Source organism: Callospermophilus lateralis, chromosome 11 (assembly GCF_048772815.1).
Source record: "Callospermophilus lateralis isolate mCalLat2 chromosome 11, mCalLat2.hap1, whole genome shotgun sequence".
NCBI classification, from domain to species: domain Eukaryota; kingdom Metazoa; phylum Chordata; class Mammalia; order Rodentia; family Sciuridae; genus Callospermophilus; species Callospermophilus lateralis.
Genome location: NC_135315.1, coordinates 35,339,888 through 35,366,396, shown reverse-complemented (window position 1 = coordinate 35,366,396; position 26,509 = coordinate 35,339,888). Strand labels below are relative to the sequence as shown.

The 26,509-nt window shown below is 35.4% G+C and overlaps 1 protein-coding gene across 3 annotated transcripts in view; it reads right to left on the bottom strand.

Moving 5' to 3' along the window:
* The window catches only part of Usp32 (ubiquitin specific peptidase 32), a 173,567-nt gene that overhangs the window by 4,850 nt on the left and 142,208 nt on the right, over positions 1 to 26,509 (bottom strand). For all 3 annotated transcript variants that reach the window (XM_076870083.1, XM_076870086.1, XM_076870084.1), the window contains exons 23-31: positions 25,615 to 25,789; positions 24,881 to 25,032; positions 22,968 to 23,079; positions 20,885 to 21,096; positions 14,033 to 14,217; positions 10,841 to 10,927; positions 9,049 to 9,169; positions 3,312 to 3,503; positions 1,203 to 1,491 (exon numbers count right to left, since the gene is read on the bottom strand). In XM_076870083.1, the coding sequence (XP_076726198.1) occupies positions 1,203 to 1,491; positions 3,312 to 3,503; positions 9,049 to 9,169; positions 10,841 to 10,927; positions 14,033 to 14,217; positions 20,885 to 21,096; positions 22,968 to 23,079; positions 24,881 to 25,032; positions 25,615 to 25,789 (1,525 nt within the window). The remainder of the gene's footprint in view (positions 1 to 1,202; positions 1,492 to 3,311; positions 3,504 to 9,048; positions 9,170 to 10,840; positions 10,928 to 14,032; positions 14,218 to 20,884; positions 21,097 to 22,967; positions 23,080 to 24,880; positions 25,033 to 25,614; positions 25,790 to 26,509) is intronic.

Here is a 26,509-nt window from a genome sequence, read left to right as displayed (position 1 = left end):
AGTACTACATCATTTTATGTAAGGAACTTGAAGAATCTAGATTTTGGTATCCACGTGAGGTCCTACAGCCAAACTCACAGGGACACCAAGGGATGACTGTGTATGATAGTTAAGACTTCAACGTATCTTTTTGGAGGATATAGTTTAACATCTAACAACAATATTTCAGTTAAGACCTATAGTGTGTGCTTATACTCAAGTTTTATTATTTTTTTACCATTGTGTCATATTTGTCGCAGATCTTGATTTTTTTTTTTTAATGTACGGTGATTGAAACCAGGGGTGCTTAACCACTGAGCCACATCCCCAGCCCTTAAATTTTTATTTTTTTTTTAATTTTTGGGGGCTGGGGATGTGGCTCAAGCAGTAGGGCGCTTGGCTGGCATGTGCGGGGCCCTGGGTTCGATCCTCAGCACCACATAAAAATAAAATAAAAAAATTGTGTCCACTGAAAACTATAAAATAAATATTTAACAAAAAATTTTTTGGTACTGGGAATTAATTAAACTCAGGGGCACTTTACCACTGAATTATATCCCTAATCCTTTTTAAGTTGTTGAGACTGGCCTGGAATCTGTACAGATGTTGATTTTTAAAAGATAATCCAGATACCCAGAGATTGTCTTAGTATTATTTTTATAAAAATAGTTTTGACCCTTGAGACCTCTTGAAAGGGTCTTAGGGACCCCTGTGGGTTTCCCAGACTATGCTTGGAGAGCTTCTACTTGTAGGGAACAAGGATGAAAATTACCATTCATGTTATCACATATTAAGCATTATATAAAGTACATCACTGTTGGTATTTCAAATCCTTACACTGTGAACTTGGTATTAGCTCCATTATACAATTAAGAAACTAGATTTAGGGAGGATGCATCTTTTGCTAAAAGTCACACAGTTCAGGGGCTGGGGTTGTGGTTCAGTGGTAGAATGCTTGCCTGGCACATGTAAGGCACTGGGTTCAATCCTCAGCACCACATAAAATATAAATAAATAAATTTTTTAAAAAGTAAACAAATTAAATTCATCTTAAAAAAAAAAAGTCACACAGTTCAAATACAGATAAGTCTCATTTTAGATAGGTTTTTTAGGTTCTTCTCACCCTACCAAGTAGCTCCTCCAGAGTAGAAGACAGAGGGAAATATGCAACGTACATGGGGCCCAAGAAAGTCCCTCTGTCAGGTCACCCCAGGCCTCCTCACCTTTTGGGCTCCCTGTAAGGTTTGCACTGAATGAGGATGGGCTCTTGCTCAGGAGCACATCTTCTTCCCCAGCAGAGCTCTGGGCATCTACTTTCTTCACCTCTCCTGCTGGAACCCTTGGTTCAGAGATGTCATCCCCCAGGGGTGTGAGTAGTTTACGATGGCAGAAAGCTGGGTCTCTTGGTACCAAAAAAGCACTAGGGTCAAAATTTTCACGAGGAAATTTAACAATTTTTTGTGATTTTATCCATCGACCGTTTACAAACTGAAATCGTTTAAGGTGAATAATCTGGAGATGAAAAGATAGAAAACAATATATAAACATAACAACATTATTTTTTAAAGACCTCAAAAATATTTTTTGATATATGTATTTTTTAGTTGTAGTTAGACACAATACCTTTATTTATTTATTTTTATGCTGTGCTGAGGATCGAACCCAGCACCTCACACGGTCTAGGTGAGTGTTCTACCACTGAGCCACAACCCCAGTTCCTTGAAAATATTTTTTATAAGTGTCTTTACTCCATGATATACTTTATCAAAATATACCTTAATTTAAAAAAATTCTCCCAGTTTCCCACCAACCTTGTTTCCAAGCCTTCCCCTCCCTGCTCTTGTCTTCCTTTCCCCTCATTTCCACTCCTGGAACTAGCTAAATCAGTGCTATCAATTTCTTGTGCATCCTTCCCTGGGAAGCTATTCTGGTCTAAGGAAAGAAAAACTTATATTCATTTCACAGAATAGTAGGATGAAGACATGAGTAAGAAAATATATGTAATGTCTGGTTAAAATATACTAGTATTATTAGGGGTTAGCTCAATGGTAGAGTGCTTGCCTAGCATTCATGAGGCTGTAGGTTCAATCCCCATTACCTCAAAAAGCAAACAAAAAAACACCTTAGTACCTTATATATATTATTTTTTATTTTTTGGTAATGGGGATTGAACCCAGAGGTGTTTTACCAGTAAGTTACATCCCCAGCCCTTTTTATTTTTTTATTTCAAGATAGGATCTTGCTAAGTTGCTGAGGCTGGTCTCTTGGACTTGCTATCCTCCTGTTTTGCATATCAAGTTGCTGGGATTACAAATGTGTGCCATCTTGCCTGGCTTTACAGTTATATTTGATGCAACTTCCACCTATAAGAAAAACATGTTTTCTTTTCTTTTTTTTTTTTTTTAAGCAGTACTGAGGATTAAACCCAGGGCATTCCACCACTGAGCTGCAGCTCCAGACTTTTTTTCTTTTTTCTTGGGATTACGTTTCCCTAAGGTTGCCCAGGCTGGCCTAAAACTTGAGATTCTCCTGCCTCAGCCTCCTGAGTAGCTGGCATTATAGGTGTGTGTTACCACATCTGGCAGGAAAATGCTTTCTTAAATGAATCTGTTACTTCAAACTCTTCTGATGGACCAAAGGAAAATCTAATATATGAAAGAAGAGAGAAGAAGTAAATCAAATCTAAAAGAACACATAAGTTGGGGCTGGGGTTGTGGCTCAGTGTTAGAGCACTTGCCCAGCATGTGTGAGGCACTGGGTTCGATTCTCAGCACCACATAAAAATAAATAAATAAATAAATAAATGGATGGATTGTGTCCATCTACAACTAGGATATATAAAGAAAAGAAAAGAACACATAAGCTCCCGTGCTTGTGCACACACATTTAACTCAGCAGTGTGCCATAGCCACATGACCAAACTCAGTGGGCAATGGAAACTCCCAGTTGGTTTACTCTCCGATAGTCCAACTAAGGGCTAGCCTAAAGCACCCCCCCCTCCTCTCCAGAGACCTGGAAGTGTCTTTAACCTCTTCCAAAGTTTTAACTCATTAGATTATACCACTTGTGGCACTCCTCATACTGTGCTGAACTGCAGTTACTGGCCTATATGACTTCTCTCTCCTAGGCTGTAAGCCTTTCAGGAATAGAAACTATTAAATATTTTTAGAACAATTCACCTCTGTACTCAACATAAAGAACTTGCACAGTAAATATTTTAAACAGTGCTGTAGGAGAAGTCTTATTCTAAAAAATAACAAAAATTCACGTTAATGGATTTTTCCCCCTTTATATTAGACCTCTGTTCACTCAAGGATAGGACTGTAACATACCAAGATAGGGGGAAGCCTCCAGAGATCCAGCTTTTTGGTTGCCAAACAGTGGGTCTTACACTTGGAACAGTAGTACATCTCATTTTCCCCTAGTTCCTCCTCACTGGTGAAAGCACGGAGACAACTGTCCAGGTTGATGGGTTCAGCTTGTGCTCGCCGACTCTGCTCCACACTTTCGTGCTCATCTACAACCTGCAGGGAGAGGGATTAGGATGAATAGGGGTTGTGGTGAGGGTATTTGAAATGATCATCCATCCAGGTGTGGTGGTACACACTAGCAATCCCCACAAATCAGGAGGTTGAGGCAGGAGAATCTCAAGTTCAAGGCCAGCCTGGGTGACTTAACAAGACCCCTGTCTCGAAATAAAAATAATAAGGACTCAAAGGTAGAGCATCCCTGGGTTAAATCTCCAGTACTGGGAAAAAAAAAAAAAAGTCACAAAGATATACATAAATACATTGCTCTTTCTGTCACTTACCACCCCTTTCTTACACTAGATGAGGAGGAAAAAAAAAAAAAATATATATATATACACACACACACATACACACACAATCCAAAATAGAGTCTGAGAGTCTGAGTAAATACAGACATGAATTTACTTAAGAATATTACAACAATAATATCCTGGATAAAATTTCTATTTATAAGACCATTTGGGAACAATTTTTGAATGTTTCAAATTGACAAAAACAAATAAGGAATTACCTACTTATTTTTCTTCAATTTTAGAATACTGAAATAGTTTACATGTGAATTATGATCTCCAATCTGCTCTGTTTAGTAAGCCATTTATATTTTAATCAGGAAGACAACATCATTAGTATGCTAGTATAGAGGTTAGGAGAAATTATATCACTGAAACACAGATGCTAGATCTGGATGAAGTGGAAAGACTACAGAAAAGCTCACTGTGAGAAGGCAGTACACCAGATATAGCCCCAGAGAATACACCATGTAACATTGATTTATCAGAATACCACATATATTAGGCTGGGGTGGTAGAGCACTTGCTTAGTGGTAGAGCACTTGCCTAGCATGTGAGAGGCACTGGGTTCAATTCTCAGCACCATATACAAATAAATAAAATAAAGGTCCATCAACATCTAAAAAATATTAAAACAAAATAAAACAAAAAAAGGAATACCACATTTATCATTTTCTCTCTTTCTTCTTTGGGGTACTGGGGATTGAACCCAGGTCTCATACACACTAGGCAGGCATCCTACTATTGGGCTGTACCCCTAACCCTGTGTGCCTTTTTATTTGAGATAGCAGCAACAAAAGATACAGTAAGCTTGACATGGTGGCACATGCCTGTAGTTCCAGTGATAGACTGAGGCAGGAGGATCACAGGACAGAATCAGGAATTTAATGAGGCCCTAAGTGACTTAGCAAAACCCAGTCTCAAATTAACAAATAACATGGGCTGGGGATGTAGTTCAGTGGTAAAGTGTCTCTGGGTTTAATCCCTAGTACCACAGAAAAAAAGAAAAAGAAAAGGGGGGGGGGGGGAAGGAGATAGCTTAAAAAAAAAAAGAAAGAAAGAAAGAAAAAAAAATTCATGCTGCTCTTATTAGTAAGGTTCTTAATACCTGCCCAAAACTTTGGGGTTCTGTTAATCAGTTTGTATGCTAGGCTTTGGAGCAAGAGGGAGCTAATAAAGGAGAGAGTAAAAAGGGTAAGTATGTGAGGGTGCGTGGGATAGGGAGGTGGGAGAGAAAGAAGAACTTAGAACCCAACAGTAAAAGATTTTTTCCTTCCTCCACTCCTGACTACTACTTGACAAGTGATTCCAGAACCAGGGAGCTGAGACTCTTCTCTTTATCTGTTATGTATGAGAAGGTGGGAGAGGCACGCATCAGGACTATGAAGGCTGCATGAGACTTCACACATGGGTATTTTTCTCTAAAGGCAGAGACTGGACTACAAGTCCAACAAAGACTGCTTCTGTTTCTGGTAAAGGTCACACATCATTTCATTTGCTGCCCCTTCCTCCCACAGGTGAACTGGTAATCTTTACCTAAGGCAATTTCTCACAAGTTTCCATTATTGAACCTCATGATAGGAACACTGGGCTGCTTGGATTACAAACTGGCACAGGTTAGGCCATTCTGTTTAGAACAATTTTCAGGTGAGACCTTTTCTCTTTGGAGAGGATGGGAGTCATGAGACTGTCAAATGCCCCAATAAACTATGAAGGTTGGAGTTGATCATGCAATTATGGTTTTAACATTGCATCACCATCTGGGCTATAGAACTCACTTAAAAAGAGGAACTTGGAGGAAAATTCTGTTTTTAAAAGGAAATTGGGCTTGACCTTAGGTCACTGACTTCTTTTCTGAGCACAAATTCTGTAGTAATAAGACTGTACTTCTCAGTGTCTTTTGAGTTGGTCATTTAAGGGAAAAACAGACATGCTTCAAAGGAAACATGCTGTATCATGATTGTTGGCAGAAGCAGAAAAAGAGGTATATCAAATATAGTAGTGCCTCTTCTCATAGCCAGTTAAATATTATCTCAAATCTCTCTACCAGAGATGCTTTATGGCCAACCACAAATTACAGTATGCAAGTGAAGAATGCTTATTTTTATTGACTATATTTTCTGTGGAACACAAGGATATAGAGCTAGGTGGGGACTGGGAGGATAAAAGGCTAATTAAAAACATTTGTGAATTGACAATATATATTTATCAATAAGTTTTCCTTAAAGATTCCCTGTACTTCTCTATGCTGAGATACTGTACTAGTTCAAATAATTTAAATTACTTATAGACATCCTTTTCAAAATGTAAAAAGGTAGGAAATCCATTATATTCTTTAAAAAAAAATTTTTTTTTTTAGTCGTTGACAGACCTTTATTTTATTTATATGCAGTGCTGAGAATTTAACACAGTGCCTCACACATGCCAGGCAAGCACTCTGCCGATGAGGCCCAGTTCCAGTCCCAGTCCCAGCCCCAGCCCCAGCTTTTATATTCTTTTTTTTTTTTTAAAGATATTTACTTTTTAGTTGTAGTTGGACACAACACCCTTGTTTTGCAAAGGGAGCCACTGTCAACATGTTAGCAGATTTTATTCTTTTTTTCCAAACAGTATTTTTTTCTTTTTTTTTTTTGATAATTGAAGGAATTTTTTTTCCAGTGTATGCAATTTTTTTATACTTGAGTCTACCATGCTCTATTTAACCTTTCCTCAAATGTGGGACAAACATAAAATTGTTTCTAATTTTTTGGTATTTTGAAAAATGTTATGTTGGACAGAGTATTCTATTTCCCTCTGATAAATAGAATAACTATTTATAGTTATTCTACAAATACTCAGAATAAGAAATATAGTGGAGGTGGGGGTATGAAAGAATGAAGGAATTTTGGATGGTGCAGAGGGGAGTGAGAGGAGGGGCGAGACAGTGGGGTGGGAAGGATGGGAGGAAGAGACAGACATTACTGCCCTGTATACATGTATGATCACACTTCTGTAGTGACTCTACACCATGTACAGCCCAAGGAATGAGAAGTTGTGCTCCATTTGTGTACAATGTGTCAAAATGTATTCTACTGTCACTAACTAGAACAAATTTTAAAAAATTAAAAAAGGAAAGTATATAAAGCATATATGCAATAAACTCAATTTTGAACCACAGTATTTCCTGTGTCTTCCTGACTCTCTAAAGCACATACAGAAACCACATGTAAGGAAAGTCCAGATTAGTCACATGTCCCTAACTCCCCAGTAATTCACGGTATCTCAACAGTTCTGTTTCCGTGGTATCCCCAGTGTATCACTGAAAATGAAAGTGGGGTGAGATTAAATAAGTCATGTAGGCCCTTCTTCCTAGAAGTAGGATGTCCTCCAGAGCTTTTTAGATTTCTCAATGGGATTATTAAAAAGAGAAAGAGATTTACAGACCAAATAATTCTTTTTAATCTTTGATAGAAATGTTTTGTCAGAATGTCTTGTCAGATTTTGTATTGACAAAGATTTAGGAATCTTTCCCTCTTCAAAGGAAGCATGGCTGAAGGTTCTGAATTACACTGCTACAATGAGTATGGTCTGAACACCAATATCTCTTCAGTTTTTCTTTAGCTTTTAGCCCACTGATCTTTCATTTGTCAAGAAAGAGCTCCCAGGAACCTCATAGTGTGTGGGGACATATTTAGGGAACTATACTTACAATTTCCCCAATCCTCAAAAGCATAAAAAGATATATTAACTAAAAGGAACGCTTTTAGAAATAAATTTCCAACATTCAATTTCTTATAAATGTAAAACGCACTACAATTCCTCATGACTAGAAAGTCCTTTGAGGGCTGGGATTGTGGTTCAACAGTAGAGCACGTGCCTAGCACGTGCGAAGCCCTGGGTTGGATCCTCATCACTACATAGAAATAAATAAATACAATAAAGGTATTGTGTCCAACTACAACTAAAAAAAGAAACTCCTTTGATTTTGCTACTTTTACTTCTCCATCAGATTTTTAACCCATTTTGTACCAATGTCCCTGATGTGGAACTCTATAAACACTTATATAGCATTTGATATATAATTATATACTATAATATAAATATTTAATTATCTGGGGCTGGGGTTGTAGCTCAGTGGTAGAGTGCTTGTCTTACATATGTGGTACACTGGGTTCGATTCTCAGCACCACATATAAATAAATGAATAGGGATGGGGTTGTGACTCAGTGGTAAAGCATTTGCCTAGCATGTGTGAGGCACTGAGTTTGATTCTCAGCACTACATATAAATTAATGAAATAAAGGTTCATCAACAACTAAAAAAATTTTTAAAAGTTAAATTATACTATCACATTAACAATACATAAGCTCTAGATTATGATTTCCAACTTATTTGAATATATCTTTGTCAATTTTATTGAAAAAGTCCCAGAACTGAAAACTTGGGACTTAATGGGTTTTAATATCTCTATCCTTCAAACAATATTTGGTTTATTAAAAAGTGCCTGGAGTACTTTATTTTTGTCATGCTGGGATTGAACCCTGGGACTCGTGCATCCTAAGCAAGCACTCTATCACTGACCTAACAGTGGTAGAGAAATGTAAAGTGTGATGAACAGTCACTAATATGTACTCTCATGTATCCAGTCTTGAAACATTTCAATCCTTTTTAAAATTTTTTTGATTACTATGCCCATTAAAGATAGCACCTATTGGGGTTGTGGCTCAGTGGTAGAGTGCTTGCATAGCATGTGTGAGGCATTGGGTTCAATCCTCAGTACCACATAACAATAAATAAATAAAATAAAAGCACTATATCCATCTACAACCAAAAAGTATGTGTATATATATATATATATATATATATATATATATATATATATATATATATATATATATATAAAGATAGCACCTATAATCTAAGAATACATATGAGCTAAGTTATTTTGCTTATCAAATACTACAGCTTTAGGGATATTTAACAAATGGGCAAAGAGATGTTTGTTGGTATGTCAGGGCTAGAGAATATAGCTTCTTAAATACACTGAGTTTTGTTCCAGGATTTACTTGTTATTAATACTTCTGAAATCTAACACCCCAATACCAATGGTATCAGAAGCTGAAAAACAAAAAGCGTAAGCAATTATGTTGACGTGCCAACTGGTTGAATGCCAATTACTTTTTCTGGTTGTTTCAAATTGTCATGATAGTTAAGCTGAAAAATAATTTCCTAAATAAAAATCACATCTTATGGCATCCCTGCATACTTACTCTTTCCTGTGATGTTTGATAGCGGAGATGAAGGGCTGTGGGATCCCAATCCACAGCAATATACGCATTTCCAATGGAAGCTCTATCTTCCCCACAATCAATTTTACAGCCTCTGCAAAATCTAAAAAGGAGAAAAAGGTCCATAAAGGAAAAAATAACTATGAAGGGATCTAAATTTTCTTAATCAGAAATATTCTTCCTCCTATTTCCCTCTTGGCTTCACAATTGGTCATGGGATTCTAACTTCAGACTTGGAAAAACACAGTAATATTTATTAATACTTATTAGTTCATGGAATCATATTTATTAATTCTCAAGTCCTTGATTTTACAAAGCACTAAAGAAACAATTGTTAACATATAGGAAGCTGTGAGCATAGTGACAAATAAGCATGGGAACAGATAGAAATTCTAAATTCAGGGCTGGGGTTGTGGTTCGGTGGGAGACCACTTACCTAGCATGCATGAGGCACTGGGTTCTATCCTCAGCACCACATTAAAAAAAAAATCTAAACTCAGTTATTTAATAACTTATCTGGTATAACAATGGTATAACAATTTGTTAATAAAATGATATTAGGTAAAAATATACAAATTTTGTTTTTGTACCAGGGATTGGACCTCAGGGCACTTAATCACTGAGCCACATCCCCAGCCCTTTTTTTCATTTAGAGACAGGGTCTTGCTAAGCTGCTGAGCCTGACCCCCAAATTGTAACCCTCCTGCCTCAGCTTCCCAAGCTGCTGGGATACACGCATGGGCCACTGCACCCAGCAAAAATATACAACAATGGGCTGGTGATGTGGCTCAGTGGCAGAGTGCTTGCCTCACACATGTAAGGCACTGGGTTTGATTCTCAGCACCACATAAAACTAAATAAACGAAATAAAGATAATGTGTCCATCTATAACTAAAAAATACTTTAAAAAAACACAAAAATTTTTAAAGTTGCAGGGAATAGTACACGACAAAGCTATGATTCCAAAGCCTATTTCAGGTTCAGTTTCCTAAGTCCATTACAGTTCTCTAAAAGTCGATTTCAATATTGTCAGGCACTTTGCCTGCTATAACAGAAATGACCAATCAATCTCCATACCTCTGTCTAAATACCCTAAGTATATCATGTTTTATTGGCTCAGAACTTCCAAACTGACTTACAGTTATTGTTTTGTGTCTGTGTGTGTTTTGTTTGTTTTATTTTGAGGTTCTGGGGATTAAACCCAGGGTACTTTACTACTGAGCTACATACCCAGTCAGGGTCTTACTAAATTGCCAAGGATAAACTTGTGATTCTTCTGCCTCACCTTCCCAGTCACTGGGATTATAGGCATGTGCACCATGCCTGACCTATATTTATATTGAAATATAATTCTATTCTGATTTATATTTAAGAAGCAGAAAGTTTAGGGTAAAAATAGTCAAGCATGGTGGTGTGGGTCTATAGTGCCAATACCTGGAAGACTGAGGGACTAAGGTGGGAGGATCCCTTGATACCAGGAGTTCGAGATCAGCCTAGGCAACATAGTAAGACTAAGTTTAAAAAAAAAAAAAAGTTTGAATAATGAGTGTTGATCATAAGGTGGTGTACTATAGAGTTTATAAAACCAGCTAAGATTCAAAGGCAAAATTTAGCTGTTGATCTCACAAATAAGATAGGAAGAAACAAATTCTAAGTTTATTTCAAACTGCTTATTTGCTATTAACTTCTCAAGACTGGAAATCTTAGGAAAAAACTAAAATAATCTGAAGTTGTAATTCTATTAAAATTTTTCTTCTATAGGAGATCACTTTACCTATACCACGGGCACCAAGCACAGGAGTTCCCATCTTTCTGCACAACTCGGAGAGTGAATGGATATTGATAGCCCATACTGTCATCACTGAAATAGAAGAAGAGAACATAAACCTAAGAAGCATTTCTGGTTTGAGGTCCACCTCCTTTTCTTCTTCCCTTAAAGTGATTTTAGGAAGGGGCATCTGCCATAGCATTATGCTCATGCTGGTAGCTCAATGTTGCTTATTCTAATTCATCAGCTATAGCCATGTACCAGCCACAACAGGCCACATCTCTGCTTACAGAAGGCATGGATTAATAGATATCTCTAAAATTAGGTCTACGTGGCACGAAAAAACCTTACAAGATAATCTAATCATGAAATCACCAAATATCCTTCAGCCTTAATTTTATCAGAGGATTTAATTCATATTAAACTAATGTTCGACTTTTCTACGCTAAGAACACTGACATACCACTGAAGGCTATATATTTAAAGGTCTTCTTTAATCAGATTCCTTGTTTATGGTACAGGTAAGATAGTATCCCTTTTTCTCTACATTAACTACTTAAAGACATAAGCTGCACGTACTATTCTTTTTTTTTTTTTTTTTTTTGAGCGAGAGAGAGAGAGAGAGAATTTTTAATATTTATTTTTTAGTTTTCGGCGGACACATCTTTGTTTGTATGTGGTGCTGAGGATCAAACCCGGGCTGCATGCATGCCAGGCGAGCGTTCTACTGCTTGAGCAACATCCCCAACCCTGCACGTACTATTCTTGGTATAGCTTCTTTTAACTGCCAAAAATTTGTAAGTTATCCAAATTTTTAAAAAATCTACTAAACCTTGCCTGTACAACAAACAACAATTTATACATAATACCATAATATCAAGTTGTACATCTTAAACATATAATTTCTGGGTTGGGGGTATTGCTCAGTGATAGAGCACAGGTTTAGCAAGTGTGAGATTCTGGGTTTACTTCCTAGCTCCAAAAAAAAAAAAAAACCCTGAAAAACAAGATGCTCCCTGTCCCCCAACTCCTATTTTTATTTTTTTATTTTATTTTTTTTCCTATTTTTAATTTTAGTTCATAAAGCTGGGAGGAAAAAAAAAAAGCAAAGCAAGGGACATTAACCTAAAAGCAGTATACTTTTCAGCTCATTTGGCCATTGATAGTGGCTATCACATGGCTGCTAGAAGTAATTAAACCATGATAAAGACTCACTGTAAGGGCAAAAGTGAATAATGTGTCTTGCACAGCAACTCCCCATCTTTCTGCATAACCTGTCCAATGAATGATACTGATAGTCCTTACTGTCAAGTATTCTGTCCAAATCAACATTAAGTGAGCAAGCAAATGAAAGATAAGGAGCCAAAATGAGCAAGCAGCACTCTCACAGGGAACCCTGTATCCACTGAGCAAAAATAACTTCCCTGTTAATTTAGATCTTGAATGTCCCCCAAAGGCCTGTGTGTTGAAAACTTGGTCTTGAGCCCATGGTAGTACTGGGATAGTAGTATGTGGAATCTTTAGGAGGTGGGATAAGTTAGGTCACTGAGTGTATTAGATATTGTGTTTGAAGGGATATTGGAACCCTGACCTCTTCATATCTATACCTCCTCACCAAGGTGAGCAGCTTGTTTACTGCTTCACCAAGAGCTCAAAAGCAATGAGGCCAACTGACCCTGGGTTAAAACCTCTTAAAAACTGTGAGCCAAAATAAATCTTTCCTCTTTTTAACCTGGTTAATGAAAAGCTGACCAATATCCCCACCCTCTAACCATAGTTTCTAATCTGTTTTCTGTTTCCATGAATTTGCTCATTATAGATACTTGATAAAAGTAAAATCATACAATATTCATCCTTTTGTGTCTGGCTTATTTTACTTAGCATAATGTTTTCAAGCTTCATCTATATTGCAAAATGTGTCAGTGTTTCATTTCTATTGATGGCCAAATAATATTCCCCATTGCATATATACTGCTATTGTTTATCCCTTCATCCACTGATAAGACTCTTGGATAGTTTTTAACCTTTTGGTTATTGTGACTTGCTAGATCCATTTGATAGAAAACAGAGAGATTTTATCACTTTATTTATAAATATTTCAGTGTGTATTTCCAAAAGATAAACTCTTGTTATCTTTAAAATGGCTGTTAAAATCATTCTCTGTTTAAGCCACTCCAACCTCTATAGTACTCCACTAAAACAGATTTCACAAAGGTCACCAAAGATTGACATTTTATGAAATGTAGTAGGTAATTTTTAGTCCTCTTGTTTTTTTTTTTAAGAGAGAGAGAATTTTTTAATATTTATTTTTTAGTTTTCAGCAGACACAACATCATTGTTTTGTATGTGGTGCTAGGATCGAACCCGGGCCGCATGCATGCCAGGCGAACGCGCTACCGCTTGAGCCACATCCCCAGCCCTAGTCCTCTTCTTACTCAATCTCTCTGATTTAAAACAAGTGATCATGTCTTCCTTGAAATACTTTCTTCACTTCAACTAAATTGCTTATCTATTATTTGTAGTTATTCTTTAAGATTTACCATAAGCCCTATCTAATCATCAAAATACCCTGTACCATAACAAAGATAAATTTTTTATTCAGTTATTACAGAAATAGCTTTCATTTGTATTATGATAGCAAGAAAATAATCTGTAATTAAACTGAGATACAAATAAGGCACCATAATGCCAATGCTATTCAAAGTCAGTGCATTTATTAATGGTTGGAAGAATAGAAGGAAAACCGAAAATGCTTATTATCCTTACTTAGATTTATGAAATTATTTCATATTAAAATGACATAGTATAGAAACTATCCAACTGAATCATATATCATGGCATGAGACTTTTTCAGAGTTCATGTATAGATAGGTACACTGTGACTCCCATTCTGAATTTCAAAGACAATCAAGGTAATACAAATTTACTGATAAATTCATACTCTTTACTTTTGTAATAATAGAAGACAAGTATATTACCTGAAGCATTAGCAGGAGAATGAAAGAATTATTAGAAATTGGAATATCTAAGTGACAAAAGGAAGCAGTATATCTTCTTTTATCCAAAAGATCAAACCAAATGGTTCTTTCAAGTGTGACTTAACTTGACATGGAATGAGTCCTTTTGTATCATAAGAATTCACATAAATTATTCTCTTAGAGTTTGGAAACTTCAAGTCTAGGTTTCCCCCGAACTTACCAATCCTGAGCATGGTTACTAGCTTCCTGAGGTGGGAGAGGGCTAGCTAAACGAGATACTTGAATCCAAACTGCATCATATAGATCTTTTTTCCGGGTATGCACAGTACATGGAACAATCAGTGGCATTCCAAAGAGGCTGGGACGATTCTTCTGAGATGACAGGAAATACAATTCTGTTCTCATCTATATGTACAAATAAGAGAATAGAGTAAAAAGACAGGACTCTGATTCTCCCAAGACCGCCAATAATAGCATTATTAGACATTTTCAACTTAATTACTACTATAATCTTCTTTTATGGAACCATCTTAAAAAATATGCAATGATTATTTAAAGTGGAATACTGAAAGGTAGAGGTATTGCCAATTTCAGACTTATATCAAAGAGTTCAGTATTTAATATTTCCAAAGTACAATTTTCTCTGATAAATACTTGTCACACATACTGAGTCATATGTAAAAACTGGTAATAGTTTCATAGCTCAAGGCCTTTAAATAATTACAACTTATTCTTTCTCTAGAAAGTATGCAATAAAAACCTCCCTTTAAAATGTAATTTTCTAAGAATAAGCTATTGATAGTGGTTGTTAAAGAAGTAATTCCCAAATCTTTGGGACTTCTGAAAACAAGTTATTATTATTATTTTTTTAATATTTATTTTTTTAGGTATAGGTCGACACAACACAATGCCTTTATTTTTATGTGGTGCTGAGGATCGAACCCGAGCCCCACCCGTGCTAGGCGAGCGCACTATAGCTGAGCCACAATTCCAGCCCAGTTATTAATTTATAACAATTTATCCATCCTGCTAAAAGCAACAAAGTGACTTTATTTTTGTTTTTTACAGACATGACAGACTGCCAGTTCTTTATTATTAGAGTTTTAATATATGCATTAAACTTTACCTGGGAAGCATCCTTAATGTGGAAATTTTCAGATTAGGGATGCTCAACCCATATATATACACATATTATACATAATATATAATATGTATATAATATATGGATATCTACACAAAAATTTGACTAGAAATGACTCCTTAATAAATCAGAAGTTTAGAATTATAGGATGGATGGTGGGAGGTCAATATTATTCAAAAAGCTGCTGAGTATTTAGACATTTAATTATTTAAATACTTTGGTCTTTATGAAGTAGTGAGAAAAGCTAAATCAATAATTTAGGGATTAGCTAGTTTCTAACTGAAAAGACCTTTTTTTATTTCAGATTCTCAAGCATTTTCTTTTGACATTACTCATTTAAGTTTTGCTAAACACAAAGTTTTTTAAGACCTTATTTCATGTGTTGATTTTTGTTGTAATACTCGCAGGAACCTAGACAGTTCAGTTCAAATGTATTTTAAAATAAGAAACAGTGAAGCTGCATATCATGATGCATTCATGTAATCATAGCTATTTGGGAGGCTATGGCAGGAGGACCACAAGTTGGAGGCCAGTCTGGGAAATTCAGCAAGACCCTGTCTCAAAATAAAACCCACACAGCACATGCCTGTCATCCAGCAATTTGGGAGGCTGAAGCAAGAGGATTACAAGTTCAAAACCAGATTCAACGATTTAGCAAGACTCTGTCTCAGAATTAAAACACAGAAAGGACTAGGGGATGTGTGCCTCAGTGGTAAAGTACCCCAGGTTCAATCCCTAGTACCAAAAGTGAAAAACTCCACATAATTTTCTTTTCTTTCTTTCTTTCTTTCTTTTTTAATATTTCTTTTTTAGTTGTAAAAATAATACCTTTATTTTATTTATTTATTTTTATGTGGTGCTGAGGATTCAACCCAGGGCCTCACATGTGCTAGGTGAGCGCTCTGTTGCTGAGACACAACCCCAGCCATCTCAAGGGTAACTTATCCCAGTGCCCTAGGGCCCAAGTCTACTCAGTTCTTCCCAGGAGAATTTCTACTCCCAGTTCTACTGGGAATTTTCTTGTTCTTTCCTCACAACTTTTTCTTTCATCTGAAAAAACTCAACTCGCTTGAACTCTGCTAAGTTTTTGCCCTATTTATTTGATCACATTGCCGTTTTCTACTTTTCATTCTTTTTACACTTCTCTACTTTTTTCTCAAAACTGACTCATCATTTAGTTGCTGTCAATATCCTGTTTTTCCCTTCTCCTATTTCTCAATATTACTTTTGTTGCCTAGCCTATTCCTCTTCTGTTGCTATCTTGCCCCTTCCCCCCAAAAAAAGGGGGAAAAATTACTTTCAAAGCAATTCAATTGGCCCTTTCAACCATGATATCAAAAGGGTATGAATGGTAGTAATGAAACAAAGAAGAAATGATAAATTCAAATTTTATTTTACTTTGTTTTGTTTTGTTTGTAGTACTAGGATGAAACCAGGGCATTACACATGCTAGGCAAGGACCCTACCACGGAGCTACCTAAATTTCCAGTCCTTTTAAAACATTTTGTTGTGAAACAGGGTTTTGTTGTTGCTCAGGCTGGCCTTGAACTTGCAATCCTCCTGCCTCAGGAGGATTCTGAGGAGCTGGGTTTACAGGCATATGCACTGTGCCAGGATCAATTTGTATTTTAAAAAGAAGGCATGGTCATATATTGAATAAGAAGTTTTAGGAGAAAAGGAAAAAAATAATAAGAATACTCTCAGGTTTTAGACTTTAGCATGAAAGAATGGTGTTGCCATTCACCAAAATAGTGGGAAAAAGAGTTCATTTATAATAGAGAGAGAGTAAAATCAATTTTAGGCATTTCCAAAAGCACTGGTTAGATTATGAAGGAAACTGGTAATAAGGACTAGTCAATGATGAAAATCTAGAGCTGACAATATATTATGGTTCAATGATTTAAAATCCTATAAACACTAAATATCACTTTATGTTTTTACAATTTTTATTTTTTAAAGGAATAATTCATATTCTCTTGTGTCTAGATTATTTTCATTAACATTAAAAGATTATAGTGACATAACTAAAAATTTGTTATTTTCATTGCTAAATAGTATCCTATTGTATGAATATATATCAACTGTCTACCCTTTGTACCACTAATGAACATTTAATGCTTCCATTTTTTGTCTTTTCATTTTGGGTTATTATTGATAATGTTGCTATGAATATTCTTGTACATATTTCCTGATGTACATACCCACTGAGTGGATATCCAGGGGTGGAAATGCTCAGCTTAAGCTAGTACATTATTTTCCAAAGTAGCTTTATTAATTTACTTACTCATCAGAAGTAGGACTGTTCCTATTGTTCTATTATACCTACCAACAGTTTTCAATTTTAGCTGTTCTGGTGGGTAGGCAGTGATATAAAAATATGGTTTTATATTTTCCTGATTACTAGGGTGCTGATCTTTTTTCTTTTTCTTTCTTTCCCAAGGCTTGCTTTTTCACTCTCTTAATGGTGTCTTTTTTTTTTTTTTTAACAACTTTTTAAAAAACATTTATTTTTTAGTTGTAGGGGAACATAATACTTTTATTTTATTTTTATGTGGTGCCAAGGATGGAACCCAGTGCTTCACGCATGCTAGGCAAGTGCTCTACTTCTGAACCACAATCCCAGGCCTCTTAATGGTGTCTTTTGATGGAACTAATATTCTCCATTTTAATGAAGTCCAATTTATCAATCTTTTTCTTTATGATTAATATTTTCTGTGTCCTATTTTCTATTTAAGAGGTCATTTCCTACACCAACATTATGAATATATTCACTTTTATCATCTTCCAAGGGGAATTTCTTTTTGTTTTCAGTATTAGTTTTATAGTCCTCCTAGATTTAGTAGGTAAAGTAATTTCATATGGACATCCAATTGGCCCAAGCACCATTTACTGAGAAAAATATCTTTCTCTCACTGCTCTGCAATGCTACCTTTGTTGTAAATCAAGTGCTCATACATGTGTGAACTGTTTTTGAGTTCTCCATTTTATTTTATTGATTTGTCTTTTTTCACACCAACATCACATTGTTAAGTACCAAATTAAAAAAAAAAATCTTGGTATCTGCTGTTCGATTCTCCATGCTTGAGTGTCTTGGGGGCTGGGGTTGTGGCTCAGCGGTAGAGCACTCACCTTGTACATGGGAGACCCTGGGTTCGATCCTCAGCACCATATAAAAATATATGAATAAAATAAAGGTATTGTGTCCAACTACAACTAAAAAAAAAAAAAAAAAAAAAAAAAAAGAGTGTCTTGACTACAAGGTGCAATGGTGCCAGCCTGTAATCCTAGCAGCTCAGGAAGAATGCAAGTTCAAAGCCAGACTCAGCAATTTAGAAAGGCTCTAAGCAAATTAGCAAGAACCTGTCTCAAAATAAAAACTAAAATGGGCTGGTGATGTGGCTCTATGATTAAGGGTCTCTTGGTTCAATCTCTGGTCCCTATCCCACCCCACCAAAAAAAATAAAAAAATAAATAAAGTGTCTAGGCTACTCTTGGTACTCTGTATTTCCATGTGACAATCAGCTTATTAAGTCACACATGAGTATTCATATATACAGCTGGGATTATAGGTGTGTGCCATCACACCCCACAGAAATATTTTTAAAATAGTGCCTTATGATCCATGAACACTAGTTTTTACTTCAAATATTTAAGTTCTTATTATATTAATATTTTATTGTTTTCTATTATAGATGACTTATATATCATTTATAAAACTTTTCCTAGATACTTAAAAAATCTGGAGAGAATAAATGGTGGTCCCTCCAAAAATATATTCATGCTCTAAACCCTGGAATGAGTAAATTCAACCTCATTTGGTAAAAGGGTTTTTGCAGATGTACTTCAGTTGAGGACTCAAGATGAGGTCATCTTATATTATCTCAATAGATCCTAAATCCAATGACAAGTATCCTTAAAAGAAAGGAAGAGAGCACAGGAAAAGGCCATGTGAAGAAGAAGAAATTGCAGTTATACAGCCAGCCATAAACTACAGAATATCTGGAGCCAGACGTTAAAAGAGGCAAGATAACATCCTTTCCTAGAGCCTCTGGAAGGAGCAAGGCTATTGATTCCTTGATTTTGTATTTCTTGCATGTAGACTGTGAAAACTTCTATTGTAGTAAGTCACCAATTCTGTGGTAATTTGTTACAGAAGTCCTAGAAAATTAATATAGTACCTTTTCCTTTTTAAAAAATATTTCATTTTATTTTGTTATAGAAGTGATATACTTGATATTTTTTTTTCTTTTCCTTCCTTTCTTTGGTGGTGTTAGGAATGTGCTCAATATGCTAATTAAGCAGTGCTATACTTGACTTTTTTATATTGACTTTGTACCTCACAAAGCTTAAAGCAGTGGCTGGGGATAGCTCTGTTGGTAGAGTGCTTGCCTTGCCTGCATAAGACCCTGGGTTTGATCCCCAGCACCTCCCTCCCCCGCAAAAGCTTAATTCATTGGCTTTTTATTTGAGTAGGGAATAAATAGTATTTTTTATCCATAATAAATGTAAATAAAAAAACTAGAGTAAATTTTTAAACATAGATCAGGTAATAATGGATCTTAGAAACTACCTACCAGCACGATTCCTGTATTTTTTTCTATTTATTTTTTTAATATTTATTTTTTAGTTGTAGTTGGACACAATATCTTTGTTTTATTTATTTATTTTTACGTGGTACTGAGGATCGAACCCAGGGCCTCGCACATGCAAGGTGAGTGCTCTACCGCTGAGCCACAACCCCAGCCCTCCTTTATTTTTATAAAAATAGATTGCAAAAGTCCAAAGAGCTCGAGGCTGGGGTTGTGGTTCAGTGGTACAGCACTCGCCTAGCATGCATGAGGCACTGGGCTCGATCCTCAGCACCACAAAAATGTAAAACAAAGAATATAAATATTAAACAAGAAAAAAAAAAAGTCAAAAGAGCTCAATTGGCTATCTAGTGGCAGAGAAAGAACTAAAACACAGGTTTTTCAATTCTCAGTCCAGTGCCCTTTTTATTGTGCCAAGTTCCCTTATATCCCATAACTACCTCTTTTTTTTTTTTTTTTAAGAATTTAAACTAACTTTTTTTTGTTTTTTATGTGGTGCTGAGGATCAAACCAATGTCTCACCAGCGCTAGGCAAGTGCTCTACCACCACACTACATCCCCAGTTGCCCCCACCCCCCCGCCCTTTTTAAATTGAGACCGTGACTTGCTAAGTTGCTGCCTTGAACTTGTGCTCCTTCTGACTCAGCCTCTTGAACTGCTGGGATTCAACCTTTTATCTACTGATCAATTTTCAAATCTTTTTTTTTTTTTCTTTTTTAAATCGAAGAGTTAGCCTTTAATGAAGAAATCAGATTATCAAGGAAGGCATTATGAAAAACTTATCAAAGAATATTCTTATGGGTTGGGGATGTGGCTCAAGCGATAGGGCACTCGCCTGGCATGCACGGGGCGCTGGGTTCGATCCTCAGCACCACATAAAAAAAAAAAAAAAAATAACAAAAAGATGTTGTGTCCACCGAAAACCAAAAAATAAATATTAAAAAATTCTCTCTCTTTAAAAAAAAAAAAAAAGAATATTCTTGGTTAAAAAGAAAAAAATATGCAAAACAATACTGACAAGACTTTCTCCAAAGGCATTCACATTTAAATGGCAAAGAAGATGTACATGCCTATGAAGATGCGAACACACAGGAGACCCAAATTTTAAAAGAAAGTAGTACTCTGATGCATTGGCTCTCCTAGTGCCTCTTAATATACAAGAGAGGAGTATCACTGCATACACTGACCATAACATGTGATACTAAATTCTGACTGATTATTCACATTAGTATATACATCATTCAGAAAATGTATTTAATGAAGATGCTGTAAAGACAGAAAACGGTTGTTTCACAAATGACACGGACAACATCAACAGTAAGTTGCTCAACATTTAACTAACCATTTTTCGGTGGACTGCAATGATGTATCCCGTAAAGGGGTTGTCAGGAAGAGATGGCATATGGCCATTCACCATTCCATTGGTAAAGTTCTTCTCAGTTACACATGGCACAACAGTGTTTGGCATTCCATTTGGAATGAATATTGGTCGAGTCAGGTCCCCATTGGTAGTTAGAGCGAACATTCCATTTGTAGATGGGGAAGAGGAGAAATCTGTAAATTCAAAGATATGTACAGCATCATCAGCTTACCTTCATCTTTGCTCTTTTCTTAAGTATTCTGAAGACCTGGATCATTGATAGTGTAGTCCCTCTTTAACACAGGATAGGAAGAAATCATAGCTCAAATAAGAATTCTAGGTTTATTGGAAGATTTAATTTCAGATTTTACTTTTGTAACTCACACTATGATTAAATGGCAAAACAAGAATAACTGTTGGAAACCTGTTAAGTAGAATTCTTGCAGAAATCTATATGAACATCATGTTGTTGCATACAAACAATCTGCCACTTGTTTTCTTTTTTTTTTTATTTTTATTGTTGGTTGTTCAAAACATTACATAGTTCTTGATATATCATATTTCACACTTTGATTCAAGTGGGTTATGAACTCCCATTTTTACCCCGTATACATACAGATTGCAGAATCACATCAGTTACACTTCCATTGATTTATATATTGCCATACTAGTGTCTGTTGTATTCTGCTGCCTTTCTTTTTCTTCTCTAAAATTCTCCATCTGGCCTCTAGACAGATGTTGATTTTAAAATTTAAATCTAAATCAAATTACAAATACATTCCCTTAGTCTCATTAGCCACATTTCAAGTGCTCAACAGACCATGTGACTGGTAAATACCATATAGGAGGGAAAAGATCATAGAAAGTTTCCATTATTAAAGTTCTACTGGATGGTGATGTTCTAAATAAAAAGCAACATTATGCTAGGCAGGGTAACAAACACCTGTAATCCCAGCAATGTGGAAGGCTGAGGCTGGAGCATTATAAATTAAAGGCCAGCTTTACTCACTAGTGAGAACCTAGGCAACTTAGTGAGATCCTGTCTCAAAATAAAAAATAAAAAGGACTGGGAATGTAGCTCAGTGGTTAAGATCATCTGGGTTAAAACCCTAGTAGCACAAAAAAAGTAAAGCAACATTAAATCATCTACCAACTCATCATCAGTAGTATCTACTACATGCTAGTGAGAGGAGACTAATTCTTATAAAGACTTTTATAGGTGGAGTATTAAACTAATTATAAGCAGTATAAAGAAGGACAAGGCTATTAATGGCCAAAAAACTCACTGACCCATATTCAATCACATTTAATAACTGGATTGATTTATTTTTTGCTAAATTTATTGTTTATGTTTTCTGGTAATATGTTACTCTTATACCAACAGTTGTCTTGTTAGTATTAGGTAAAGAGTTAAAAGAGATCTGAATGTCAATGGTATATGAGCTAGTAACTACCTACCTAACTTAGTCACTTGGGTTTTAAGAATTTATGGATTGTCATTTATAAAAGAAATTTGAGTCAAATGATCATTAAAGTTTCTTTGGGCTCAAAAATTCCTTTGCTCTAAGTAGAAGATCAAAAGAAAGAGAGGAGGGATGGGAAAAGAGAGGAAAGGCAGAATAAATCTAACAAAATCATATTATGGGCATATATAAATATACTACAGGGAATTTCACCTATAGATGTGTGTAGAAAGCACCAAGTAAGGATTGATAAATGGATGGGCAAGGGGAGAATCTGTGGAGTGGAGGGGTCATGGAGAGAAGGAAGGGGAAGCGGGGAAGAATGGGGAATGACATGAGAATGGATCAAATCCCATGTATGTATGATTTTTAAAAAACTATTCTCATGCATACTAGGCGAGCACTCTACCACCCAGCCCCATGTATGTATGATTTTTTTGGGATGAATCAACTACTATGTATAACTATAGTGATTTAATAAAAAGAAATTAAAACCCCTTTTGCTCTAATATTCTTAGCATAAAAAATAGACAAAAAGATGACAACTCTTAAACCAGTATTCAAAGGTGAGATCATGAGAAGGAGCTCTAGTTTTATCTTACCTGTCTGTACTGGACTAGAAGCTGAAACTGGAGATACAGGGATGGGAATTTCAAATGCACACAAAAATCCACTCACTGAGAGTCGTACTTTTTGGTTGTCCTGAGGAAAGTTCTACAGGGGGAAAAAAGAAAAAGTAAAGCAAGAGGGAGAAGGAAGAGATGTTTCAGATAAAATGGAAAAATTATCTCTTATCTACTTGAAGAGAATGTCTTAGGAGTTTCAGTGGTAAAACCAATAAGGGAACCAAATAATTTTTCTCCATAACTAAAAGATGTATACTTGATAAAATAACTGAAAACTCACCTCATCAAAGAAAATCATTATCCCTTTTCAGAAAGAGAAAAGTATGCTGTGTATAATTGACTTCCTAAATTTTGTCTTTTTGTTTCAAGAATAAACACCCAAAACCCTCAGAGAGACCTTGTTTTTTAAGTTACATATGAAGAAAATGTCAGTGAGGTAGGGTTTTGTTGAGAAACCTCAAGGACAACTATAATGAACTCTTATTACCGTAGAAGCTCAATATAGGGTAGACAATATATTAGATGATTTCCCAAAGTGGAATCTAGGAAACATGATTTTGTCAATTTGTCTTTACTTTCTAATTTCTTAGCATTTTGAAAGGTAAAACGTGTTGTTTTCCCTTAGTATCTTTAGGTAACTGGTTCTAGGATCTACTGCAGATGTCAAAATCAGCAGATGCAAGTTCCTTATATAAAATGGAGTAGTGTTTGCATATAAGTTATGCATACCTTTTAATATACTTTAAATAATCTTTAGATTATTTTTAATATTTAATACAATATAACAATTATGTAAATAGTTGTTATACTGTATTTAGGGACTAATGACAAGGAAAAAAGTCTGTATGTGGTTAGTTTAAATGTGATTGCTTTTCATCCATGGTGGGTTGAGTCAGAAGATGCAGAACCCTCAGACATAGGACTGTTTATTCATAAATATATAATCATAAATACTCAAAATAACCTGGGAAGAATTCCATTAACAGTGATAATATAGAAGAGCTGTTGGGTGTAGTTGTAACATTTGCAGGGGAAAGCCTATATTATAATGACACAGTTATATTAATTCATACCGATAACCTTATATATTTTCCTTCTTTAAAAACACCACTATTGGGGCTGGGGTTGTGGCTCAGTGGTAGAGTGCTTGCCTTGCCCATGTGAGGCACTGGGTTCAATCCTCAGCACCACATATAAATAAATAAAGGTATTGTCTCCATCTACAACTAAAAAAAAAAAAAAAAAAATTTAAAAATAAAATAAAAACACCACCATCACGGGCTGGGGTTGTGGCTCAGCAGTAGAGCGCTTGTCTAGCACGTGCAAGGCCCTGGGTTTGATCCTAAGCACCACATGAAAATAAATAAACAAAATAAAGTTTAAAAAAACCCCAAAAACTAAACAAACAAAACCCACCACCATCAGGGGCTGGGGTTATGGCTCAGCTATAGAGCACTTGCCTTGCATTGCAAGGCCCTGGGTTTGATCCTCAGCAGCACATAAAAATAAATAAGTAAATAAATAAAATCAAGTTAAAAATAAAAATAACAACAAAAACAACAAAACCACCACCATCAGCAACTTGGGAGGCAGAGGCAAGGAGGATCGAAATTTCAAGGCCCTACGTAACTTAGCAAGACCCTGTCTCAAAATAAAAAATAAAAAAGAGTGGGGGATATGGCTCAGTAGTTAAGTGCCCCCAGAGTTCACTCTCCAGTACCAAAAATAAAACAAACAACCCCCCCCCAAAAAATTGTATTTTTCCTGTTCTGTTTTTGTTATATTTTAGTATCTCGAATGGCAATTTAACAATTAACTGATAATAATGGAGAAAACTAAACTTTGATGGATGGAATCAAAAATTTCCTAGAAAGAGTAGCTAATATTACCTTTATGTTGGAACCATGTACTTCTGCAAGAAGGATTTGTTCTGATTTTAGTCCACAGAGATCACTCAGCTGTTTTTTTAAACCTGTGTACTTTTCATCCATATTTAGTCTTAGTCCATATCGTATAGGGGTAGTACCATCCAACTTAATTACTAGTAAAGAGAAAAGAACTTTTATTTGTAAAATCCAAGTTACCCTCAAAGTCTTATACACTGCCAGCAGATATATCTGACTTGCATATAGCAAATAACTCAGTCTAGAATTGTATTTTATATGTAAATACTAAAGTAGTACTTAAGAATAATATTGGTAAAATTAATATTTTTAAATGTTCATCTGATACAATTATGAGCAGCTCTGTAATAGTTCAAAGTTTCTGGCTCAGCTGTAGAGCACTTGCCTTGCACGTGCAAGGCCCTGGGTTTGTCCTCAGCACCACATAAAAATAAATAAGTAAATAAATAAAATCAAGTTAAAAACAACAACAACAACAACAACAACAACAAAACCACCACCATCAGCAACTTGTTTTGAAACAAAACAATCAATATAGGCCCAGGTGCCACATCTTTCAAATTCCAAATCATGCCTGAATGCAGATTACTAGGTTTTAACATGCTTTTAATCTTTATGAGAACTCACTACAAGCAAATAACTATAATTAGAAATTTAGGCGGCATGTATAAGATAGAAGAAAATGGAGTCAAATAATATTTCAGATCTTTGTGACCCACCTGTTATTTCTAAATGCATATAGCTGTCCATTGGTAGTGGCAAAGACAAAAAATTGAAAGGGTCAAATCGGACACTTATATGCCCACATGTCTTGCATTTGACTTGGGATCTTAGCTGCCCATGGAATAAATCTACAACAATTGATCTATTTCTTCTCAGATGGTTGTCCCAGGCCTAGCAAGAAAAGATACAAATCTTTGTTTTTCCTCCCAAAATTCAAAAGATAAGACTTCTACATAAATTCAAAAATACTGGCTAAATATATTGCATTTAAATGCAAAGAACATAAAACTTTGCTTCATTTAAAATATAAAAGCTATCTGCCTACAAATTTATAAATTCAGATATGTATTTTAAAATATATTATCTACTGAGGGAATAGAGAATAGAGTATGATTTTTTCTGAATAGTGTGTAAAATAATAAATTCAGGGGCTGGGGTAAAAGTTCAACATTTGCCTATTATGTGTGAGGTCCTGGGTTCACTCCCAGCATCATAAGTGTGTAAGTTAAGTAAGTAAGTAAATAAATTCATATGAAAAATCTTAATTTTTATTTGTTCTTACCATGTTAATAATGGGGAGTATTAAGAGTTCTTGTTCGTGAGAAGCAGATAAGAGACAGCTATCAGTCACTGTATACATTATTTTAGCAATTATTGGAACTCTTCCACTGGATAATTATTCCTATCCCACTGCATAAAGGTCATAATGTGAAATAGCAATATTTTTCTATTTGCATTAAATGTGCTTTTGTTTCAGTATCATTAAGAGTTAAGCAGATAAAACAAATTCTTTTATTCTCAGTAAAATTATGGTTACAGAACATTTTAGTTTGCATTTAAGTGGTGCCACACATATTTGTGGCCAGAACATTTAATCTATTGCTTATATTA